At 36.7% G+C, this 10,448-nt stretch overlaps 1 protein-coding gene across 2 annotated transcripts in view; it reads left to right on the plus strand.

The window, feature by feature from the left end:
• Positions 1–8,128, plus strand: part of itpkb (inositol-trisphosphate 3-kinase B) — a 46,615-nt gene extending 38,487 nt beyond the window's left edge. For both annotated transcript variants that reach the window (XM_042503228.2, XM_042503227.2), the window contains exon 12: positions 1,586–8,128. In XM_042503228.2, coding sequence (XP_042359162.2) covers positions 1,586–1,795 — 210 coding nt within the window. In that variant the 3' untranslated portion in view covers positions 1,796–8,128. The remainder of the gene's footprint in view (positions 1–1,585) is intronic.
• The last annotated feature ends 2,320 nt before the right edge of the window (positions 8,129–10,448 follow it).

Raw genomic sequence — 10,448 nt, forward strand, 5'->3', positions numbered from 1 at the left:
GAAAAACCCATGACATTTTTGGAGTGGATGGTTTTTTTTTTATTATTTTTTAGCAGACGTAAGGTTATTTTCAGCTTTGTTGTTTGTGAAAACACAAAATGCAAAAACACATTTTTTTTGCAGTTATTAGATAAGGCAAGATAAAACTTTTATTTATTCAGAGGGAAACTGCTGTGCAGCAATTGCAATACAAAGCCTAAAGAGTGCAATATGCAAAAAGACTAAAATAACACGACTGTAGGTGCAAAATATAACAGAGCATAACAGTTAGGTTCAATACGGTGAGTATGATTTATGCAACGTCACCAGCGTTTAGAAAAATACCTAAGTGAGTTTGCACCTGGTAGAGTTTATATGTTTGCTCGTTACTACAAATGTTTTATATTGTAGGCTCGTTCTCAGCTCAGGATGTGTGAATTTCTTGAGAAATGTATTCATTTATTTTTGGTATAATAATCTTTATTTGATTTCATGCTTTCCACCATTTCCACCACTTTACAATTTAATTCCAACAGAAACAAATACCAATATTTGATACCTTGATGTGCTAGACAGTAAACAATATAGTATCCTAGGGTGGTGTTTTCTTCTCTTGTTTATTAAAAGCTCTTTCTAATGCACTGGAATTTCTTGAGAAATAAAAACTTTACCAAACAGCATGTAACACGTCATTTAACCTTTTGAGACCAGAGCAAAGTGGCTTGACCTCTTTAAAAATTCTGAAAAGAAAGCAATGATGAACTTAACAAGAAAATTACTAAGAAATCAGTAAAAATTTGTGATAACCTGAAATTAGTCATGACCTGAAAAAGTGATCAAAAAATGAAATAAAAATATTATATATAAATGATGAAAACACACATACATGTTTTCTGTAACTTAATTTTAAAAATATAATTATAATAATTACAAATATTGTTTCTTGATATTTTTCCTAGTTAATTATCTTCTTCTCTCTTATTTTTTTAATCTAAATTTTCAGTTTTTGTCCATCACGTTACATATTTTTTGCAGGACATTTCGTGCCAAGTCCAAAGCAATCAAATCAATTTGCACATTTTAAAAGTTTAAATGCTTGTTAAAAGTGGTCGTAACGCTGTAAAAGACAAGTGATGTCGATAAAGGTTTCAAAGGGTTAAACTGGTGAATTAGTTCCAGTCATGGTTAACATGCATTTTGTGTCAGTGTGCATTCAAACTGTGATTATTAATTTGGAAATTAAGTGTAATCTAGTGACACTGACTCACTGGAGCAGACACACATAGACATAAAGGTCTCGTCATGGAAACTGGACAGTATCGGCCCTGACCACACACACACACACACACACACACACACACACACACACACACACACACACACACACACACACACACACACACACACACACACACACATGCATACATTCATTTTCACACTCACGCAAACATACCAGCGGTGTTAATTAAACGGGAAGTGAAGTCATGTTTTTGAGGGCCACAAACAAACACGTAATGTTGAGTAAAACCAAAAAAATAAAGAAAACAGTTTCAGTCATTATTTCCTGTTTCCGTATTCATGCCATTGTCTCATTGTGTCTCTGCAGGTGATTGGCAGCTCCTTGTTATTTGTCCACGACAGTAAGGGACGAGCCAAAGTGTGGATGATCGACTTTGGGAAAACAACGCCTCTTCCTGACGGGAAAGAACTAACCCACCGAGCAGCGTGGGAGGAGGGCAACAGAGAGGACGGTTACCTGTCTGGACTCGATAGTTTGGTGGACATCATTTTATCCATGGTGAACTCTGAGACTTAAAGTCTGACGGTTTAAAAAAAAAATCCAAGTGAACATTTGGACACACAACAACCACTTCCATTCATTCTTCCTGTCTCTCGGGAACACTTTGGATTTCCTCAAGGAACATTTGTCCTCAGTTTGAACACCACATCGTCACGTAACAATGCGAATCCACTCATTAAACCTTTGTGTTCATATCCTGTAGATTTCGGGTAATAGGCCTTTTTTTCACAGCAAACATTTTAACTTTGAACAGGGTTCATACAAGGTGCTTGAAGTACTTTGAATTTAACACTCAGAAATTTAAGCACTGATATACCTTGAAAATCCTATATTTTTACCTAGGTCCTTGAAAAAGTACTTGAATACAACTGGAGAGAACAAAATGAGAAATACTTTTATGACATGTATTAGAAAAATGTTTTAAACTTGGAAGCCAAGAACGGCCGTGCTTGCTATAATTTTCAAATGCCGTATGAGATCCAAGCACCAATGGGTTGGTAAAAACCAGAAAATATTTGGTGCCAGGATGTGTCAGTAGCCTGGAAAACAGTCACACAGGAGCAGCATCAGCCATTACTGTCAGTTTTGAGCTCTGATTTGGCAGAAAATGTGCAGCTGTGTGTGTAACTGTCGACGGTGGAGCTGTTGGATAGCAGAGAGGGCTTTTATTGCTTTTATTTAACCAGGCAATTAAGGATAAGTTACTTTTAGGTCCTGGTAGCATGCATTTGCTCTATAAATGTGCACAATTCTCCTGCAACAGATGGCTGCGGAGAAAACACATTTTTCCTTGAAATTAGAAACGAGTGCCTGAAAAAGTACTTGAAAGTCCTTGACTGTGACTTGTCTGTTGGAACCCTGTTTAAACATTACAGATGGCTCAGTTCCATTAAATGTCTCAGTAAGCCATCTCTGTGAGCCTGCATTAACAACTCCCTTTTTATTTGTTACACCTGTGTTTTTTCTACTACGACATCAAAATGTTTGCTGTGAAAAAAAGGTTTTTTTTGCATGCATTAACCCTGCAAAACAAACTTTTTTTAAATTCTCATTAAAAGCAGAAAATACAATTGAAATTGAAAGCTTAACGCCTTTACACACCCGGGGGGGCATGACGAATAAACAACACGAAAATGCAAAATGTGAATTTGCAACAGCTGCAACACGCGTTCAGTACAAGGTTTTGATGAAACTGTGTTTGCCGGCAGTGATGGAATTTGCAACAACCAGGATCCCATAGACCCAAAGCAGCATCTTGCAGTCTGTCATAAGTAGCTGTTTACCCTGAACTCCAATAAGCTATTTAATTGAGATTCTTTTTCGGAAAGTTTGAGTTCCTTCTGGTAAACAATTACGCAGTGTATATATCAAGGGCTTTTATTGTGAAAAGTAAGAACAAAAGGAGTGGATCCTGCCTTTGTCAAGGTTGGAAGTAGTTCAAAAGTTTACCCTCTTGGTTCAGACAGAGCCTCCATATTGTTGTTTATAATCCTCGTAAGTAAAGGCACATGTGGTTGATTGAAGCTGGTTTTCTGAGCTTTTTTGGTGTGAAAGCTCCGAAAAATTGACCTTGCTACGAAAAAACATTACAGTTCTTTTTCTCTGTGAAGTATTATTTGAGCTCTGTGCGAAAGTACTAATGACAAAAACAATTACAAAAAATATACTGACATGTGATTTAATCACATGACAAAAAAAATCGCCCCTGGTGTGTAAAGGCCTGTAGGCTGGTGATAATTTATATTTTTTTATTAATGCAAACAAATCCCACAAAAAGACAAAAAACAATATGTTAGTTTGTCCTTCCATATCAACCCAGCCTGTCAAAGGCTGTCAGCCCTTTTCTTTCTGCTGAAATTGGATGGTTTCATTCTTTATAAGACTAATTTTCAAAACAGCTGGGCTCTGTAGTTTCAGGCAAATGTCACTCAAACAGAAGGAAATGGAGCATTTTGAGAGGGGAATATTTCCAGCAGTGGATTAATACACATTTTGCTGTGTTAGTGAATGTTTGTGATCAACTTGAACAATCTGCCATGCAGATGTGTCTCTGATTTGTGTTTTTTTCGACAAAAATGGAGCAATACAGTACAGAGACAGGCTTTATCAGGATTTGGATCCTCAGACAATAACTGAAGGATCGGCTGATATTGATTTTGGTCTTTTTGCGGGATTTGTTGCTAATAAAAATAAACAAATAAAGAAAATATCACCAGAACAATCATTTAAAGCCACTATGTGTAGATTATTAACATTTCTGACTTTTGCGGCCCCGGTGGTTGTATTAATCGTACCAAAAAAAAGACACTTAATTTGTAATTTTTCTATATTATACAATAATTGAAAAGATGCTGCAATCTCGAAAAATTGTACACATAGTGGCTTTAAAAATCCAACTTCAAAACTCAAAAATTTGACATTAATGCACTCAAGCTCACATCTACTAGATTCCAGTGTAACTTAACTTGAATCTCTATTTAGTCGAGAGAGTCAGAGTTAAATTGCATTTCTTCCACAGCATGTCTGAACTCAATTTGATTTGATTTCTTGTCACAACTTTTGCACCCATTTCTTAAAAAAAACAAAAAAACAATCTGCACTTGATTGCATTTCAAATGTTAGAGACTGTACAGATGAGTGTGTTTTTAAAGTGAAAAACAAAGCTAGTTTTAACCTCTTTTTAACCAGTCACACTTTCGATACGATAGTTTGGTCAGCGAAGTGACGGCCGTGTTCGCTCCACAATAATCTGGCAATAACTGGCAATTATGCGGAGCTAAATCATACATCTCACAGTAGTTTCAGTATGTTATGGAGGGCATTGTTTCATATGTAACATATTTGCAGCCGACATGGCGTCCAGAGTACTTCCCTGGCCAAACACTTTTCAGCGTTCTCACATGTTTGTTGGGGTTGTTCACAATGTACAATAAGATTTATTATGTTTGATGTAGTTTTTTTGTAACATTATTATTTTTAGCGTACTCCTGTGGAACACTTACAGCCATGAACAATCTTATTTAAGCTATACAGTGCCTTGACATCACAAAGCCAAGTCAGAAAATATGTTTTAAATGTTTTGACAGACTTTTCTCTTAGTCTTAACTGTCGGTTCCTGTGCGTAGTCTCGGGTGCATGTTTATTATTATCCTCTTAAAGTTTGGGCTTAATTTGTATTTCATTGTGTTTTTATTTATAACATTATATTATTTTGGATTTTTTTTTAGTTAATGGGATACTGTGATATTTTGAACTTTGGGCTGTTATGTTGTTTTTTTGTCTTCAAGCATGTGTAACAGTATAAGTGAAAGTCAAACTGTGTGGGTTTATTCAAAACATTGGATATAGAAAAGATTGATGAGGTTCGGATAATGATGCCCATTTATTCTAACGGGGAATGCAAACATTCGAAACAGTTTGGGCAGATAAGGGAGAAAAATATGTCTCATAATGTAACAGATTCTTGATAAATTAAAGGTAAATAGTATGTTTCACTCTACCGTATATTTAAAACGCCCTGTTTTCAGTTGATGTTTGCAGTGACAGTAGATGCAGAAAAAGACTGATTATAATTCCATGCAGTGCCTTCTTAAAGAAGTTGTTTGACGTTTTGGGAAAATGCACGTTGATTTGCTTTTTTGCAGAGTTAGGTGAGAACACTGATACCACTCATATGCCTTTATGCTAAATATGAAGCATTTGCCAGCAGCTGGTTAGTTTAGCTCAGCATAAAGACTGGAAACGGGGAAATAAAACTAAGTTTATTGATTAAACGTTCAAGATATAATGTGTTAACCCTTTAAAACAAATTGACTTGATTTTTTTCTAAAGCATGGGAAGAAGGCAACTAGCAACTTAAGAAGAAATTACCCCCAAATTTAGCAAGAAATTGGCAAAAAGATACAAAAAAATGTTTGAAAATCAGCAAAAATACACACATACAAACAAAGACATTACTCAGAAAAAAAGTGCTTGAAAGTATTAATGTTTTTTGAAAAATATATGTAAATATGATAATTATAAATATAGTTTTCCTGAATTTTATCCCTTAGGTTTAAAAAAATAATAATTTTGTAAATCTCCTAAATCTTGCAATTTGCAAAACATTTCTTACCAAGTTGCCTGTTGCCTTTACCCCATTTTTAAGTAAAAGAAATCAAACTAATTTGCTCAGAGTTTCAAAGGTTTAAATACTTGTGAACGGTGTCTGAACGCAGTGTAAGGAAAGTGATGTGGATCCAGGTTTCAAAGGGTTAAAACTGAAATAGACACATTTTTTGCTCTAAAGGTCCACTGTGTAGGATTTAAGTGGACATACTGGCAGAAACTGAGTATAATATAATGTGTTTGTGTTTTCTTTAGTTAAGAATTGTTGTGTTTTGTTATTGTATAATGAGATTTTTATATCTACGTAGGTGGTTTATGGAGATCGGCCATATTTCTACAGTAGCCCAGAGCGGACAAACCAAACACTGGCTCTAGAGAGGGATCTTCATGTCTTTACATTGGCCCCTGTAGGTCTCCTTCACGCTTAGTGCACAAGAGAAGTTTCAGCTGGTTGCAGTCCGTATTTTCACCACAATATGTTACTTAATCTTACACACTGGACTTTAAATTTATCATCGGGAAGTAAATGCTGATTACACAATGGAATAATGACACCATCAGCGATAAGAGCGGTTTCTTAGAAGCCTGACTTTCACTTTGCAATTCTGTCTACAAAGAGAAGACAAAGACTTGATTGAAATCATATTTTCTTTTAAGAAAAGATGCTTAGATCTGCTGAGAAAACAAAGACTCGATTTATAGCACAAAGGAAGCGCGTCAACCATTGCACAACCAAAGCAGGCAGAGGATAGCACTTGAACCAGGGGTACATTGCTGCAGGAGCACACTGGAATGACGCTCTGCCACTTTTTTTTTTCCAAGCGAGGAAACCGAATAATCGCAGTTTGCATAATGCGGTTGAAATTCATTTACATTATTTAAGCACTTGAAGATCCAATCATCAGCAGAGCGTATGCATGAGAGACAATAAAAACAAATATAATGGTCAAAGTTGTCATGTTGACACTTGAGGTGTGTGGATTGATTCACGACGACAACTCGTGCATCGAGTAAGATGCAAGAATACATTCCACCTTAAAAGTTGCTGCTGGCTGCAGCCTTTGAGCTGCACAGTGAATTTGGTTGTTTTTTTCTTCATCCATAGCTAACGCTTAAGTAGTAAAGATGCAAAGCAGAACATGCTTTCATTTTAAAGTTATACATGAGTAATTTATGTACCTGCGACCATAGGAGCTGTGGTTACATAACCTATGAAATGAGCCACTGCCTAAACAAGCATGTGCACACTTGTCATAGGGGCGCTGCAATACTTTAACAAACAGCACTTCACTCCTGCAGGCAGCTCTTACAGCTATAAGAAGCTGTCTCCAGTTTCCAAAGTTTATCAGTTTTTTACTGTTATTATCCTCAACAGCGGAAATGGCGGACAATGGAACAACTGAAGTAACTGCGGCAACTCTTTCAACATACGGGGGAAAAAGGCAATAAGCAACTTGGCAGGAAATGTCCCACAATTTGCAAAGAATTAGTCATTTAGCATTTTTTTAAAGCTAGGGGAAATTTTCTTCAACTAAACTATAGCTCTAATTATCATAATCATATATTTAAATTTATTTTATATAATGATGAGAATTTTTAAGCACGTTCCTCTGGTTATTTTCTTGTTTCTTTTTAAAAATGTATTTCTTTTTACTTTTTTGGCTAATTTTAAGTTTTTTTGTTTTTTTTGTTTTTTGATTTTCACTAATTTTCTGCTAATTTTGGAGTCATTTCTTCTCAAGCTGCTCATTGCCTTTTTCTGATGTTTTTCAGAGAAATCAAGGCAGTTTGTCAAGGTTTCAGAGGGTGAAAGGTGATGAGATTGTATTTGCTACAGAGGCACCAACAATTATACGACTTGGAAAGACTTGGAAGACTTGGAAAGGCGATGTTGTCAGTTTTGAATTTAATCAGTGAGCTTTAGGGTAACATAAAGTAAGATTTTGTGGACAGATGCTAGCTGTTTCCCTTTGTTTCCAGTCTTAAAGCCAAACTAAGCTAACCAGCTGCTGTAGCTTCATATTGAACAGACGGATAGGAGCTTGGTATCACCTTTCCCAAAATGTCAAACTACTCCTTTAAGACCAACTATTTTAGCTTTTGCTTATGCTCCCTATTGTGCACTTAGGGTTGTTTGTTATTAGATATTATATTGTTCTGGTTTTGCTGGCTTGTGTATTTATTTGGATTGTTATTTTAAAAAAAGTGTGTATTTGGTGAACAAAAAAAAATCTGCTTCCATGTGTGCCTTATGTGAAATTCTGGGATCTTATCTTAAAGCCTGAACTTCTATATGTATATAAGTGTTTTGGCATAATCTAAAACTTGTAGGAAATTATTTTGATTGACACGGTTCAGAGCGTTTCCTCCACAAGGACACAACCTCTCATCCTGACCCGAGAAAGCCCACAGTGACCCCACGCTGCTGCAGCTTATTGGCCACATTCCCTGTTGTTTGCATGGGAGTTATTTGCCATTCAAATCACACCTGTCCACAACAGCAGGAGCATCCGGAGCTGGTGGGAAAGAAAGGGCATGATTCAGGAGCAAAGAGGTTGAGAGTTAGAGAAATAGAGCAGAAATCTGATTTTTTTTTTTATTTTCTGGAAGATAGCAGGAAAAGGTCTTTTGGGACATGCAGATGCTATTGTACAAAGGTTTTTACTTTTTTCCTTCTCTTTGGTTGTGCATCGCTCCTTTTGTGCACTTTTAGCACTGCGTACCGGGATCTCTTTGTTAAATTAGTCATTTTTTATACATTTTATGACTAAACTGTCCTTCACACAACACTCTTGGCATTGAATATGTCCCCACGTGACAAAAGTTTTAGCATCCTTGAGCCTTACAGTGAGGGATAACTCTTTATTTCCCCTCGTTGAGATCCCTTATATAAAATCGGGGTTGTTATAGATCTGTTCATGCTCCAAGCAGTTTGGCAGGAGATGTGTTCACTTAAGAGGAGCAGTGAGCTCACTCAGTCTGGAAAAAAAGCTTTAACCTCCTTTAAATCACACAGCATGTGCTGTGTGAGTCTGTGGCGCACTCTGCCGCCACTTTAATGACACTGCAGAGAGAATACCAAGACCCAAAACTGCATATTAAGAGGATTTTAAAAAGATTTTTAAAAATGATTTCTTGAGGCAATGGCTTTTGACTTGTAAAAATATATAGCATGGCAGATATGCTCTTTATTTAGATAGACATTTATTAGTCCTTTTGGAAATTCATTGTGAGCAATTTAGATAAATAAACAAACAAGGCAAACAAGGCACACAAACATGAATTACAAACAAACAAATGTCTGACGAAGCCACTGTGCAGCGTTGAAAATCTGAGACTGTGTACATTTATGTAGGTTATTGTAATAACTGCATCATTTTTGCAGCTTCATTTTAAAGCAAAGTAATGATAGATATTTCAGTTTCACTTTCAAATTATTTCATGTTATAATTTCCACTGTTAAAGTGATAGTTTGGGATATTTGAAGTGAGGCTGTATGAGGTACGCCCACTTACATATAGCCAGTGTATTACATAAAGGAGCCGGCAGGCGGCGTGCTCCCTGTGTGCAGAAACAGACGGTGCACGCACCTCACAGCTCAGCTACCATGCTGTATAGACGGGTTGATATAAAAATCACTTTAAAACTGGGGTGGGCAGAAATGTGGAAAAAGCAAATAAATAAATAGTAATTAAATGAATAAATAAAATGAAATAAAAAAATAAAATAAATAAAAAGCAGCTCCCCCCTGTCTGTCCCGAGTCCCTCCACCAGATAACAGCAGACGTGCACGCTGGCACTTCATACATTAACTCGGTGTTTCCCATAAACTGATTTATTTATTCGTATTTTATTGAAGAGTTATGCAGAGCCCCTCCTTGTTCCGCTCTCTGTCTCTCATTATATTTATAAGACCACAAATGAGACAAGAATGAGCCGAAAATTAAAACTGCCTTCTCCAGCTGTAATTGATCAGAAATAACAGGGCAGTGTTGAGTTGCTGTCTCCTGACTAAAAACAGCAGATGGCAGCAGAGTCTGATTTCAAAGCTGAGGCACAATTTTTTTTTATTGTTTGGCACGTGTCTGGTGTTTGTGTTTGAATGTGTCAGTTATCACTGCTGCCTGCTGGCCGTGTGTCGCTTATAAAACCTTAATTTATTGTCAATAATAAGCAGTAAAGCTTCGAGTTGCTGCACAAAGTCGCACTTTGTTTTCCTGAGTGATGAACCAATGAGAAGCCGCGTTTCAGTCCCGGCCTCCTGTCAACAGACAACAAGAACCAATAGGAGCAGAGGATGGGCAGGGGGGCGGGGACAAACCAGAGCCATGTATGAACAAAGTTAAGTAGAGCAGTTTGGTGTCTGTGTGGGCCTTCTTATATGTGCTGAAATGAGGTCAGATTAGATTTTAGGGAGATTTAATTATTCCAGAGGAGAAGCTGATGAGACAGAATGTAAATAAAGCACAGCAAATGTTAATGATAACATGCATATGTGTTTTGTCTGAGCATAAGGGACAGAGTGCGCAGGTCGGCTGGGTTGCGTCAACACACGGCTCTG

This window comes from Plectropomus leopardus, chromosome 16, assembly GCF_026936395.1.
Source record: "Plectropomus leopardus strain MGB_pleo_1.0 chromosome 16, ASM2693639v1, whole genome shotgun sequence".
In the NCBI taxonomy this organism is placed as follows: domain Eukaryota; kingdom Metazoa; phylum Chordata; class Actinopteri; order Perciformes; family Serranidae; genus Plectropomus; species Plectropomus leopardus.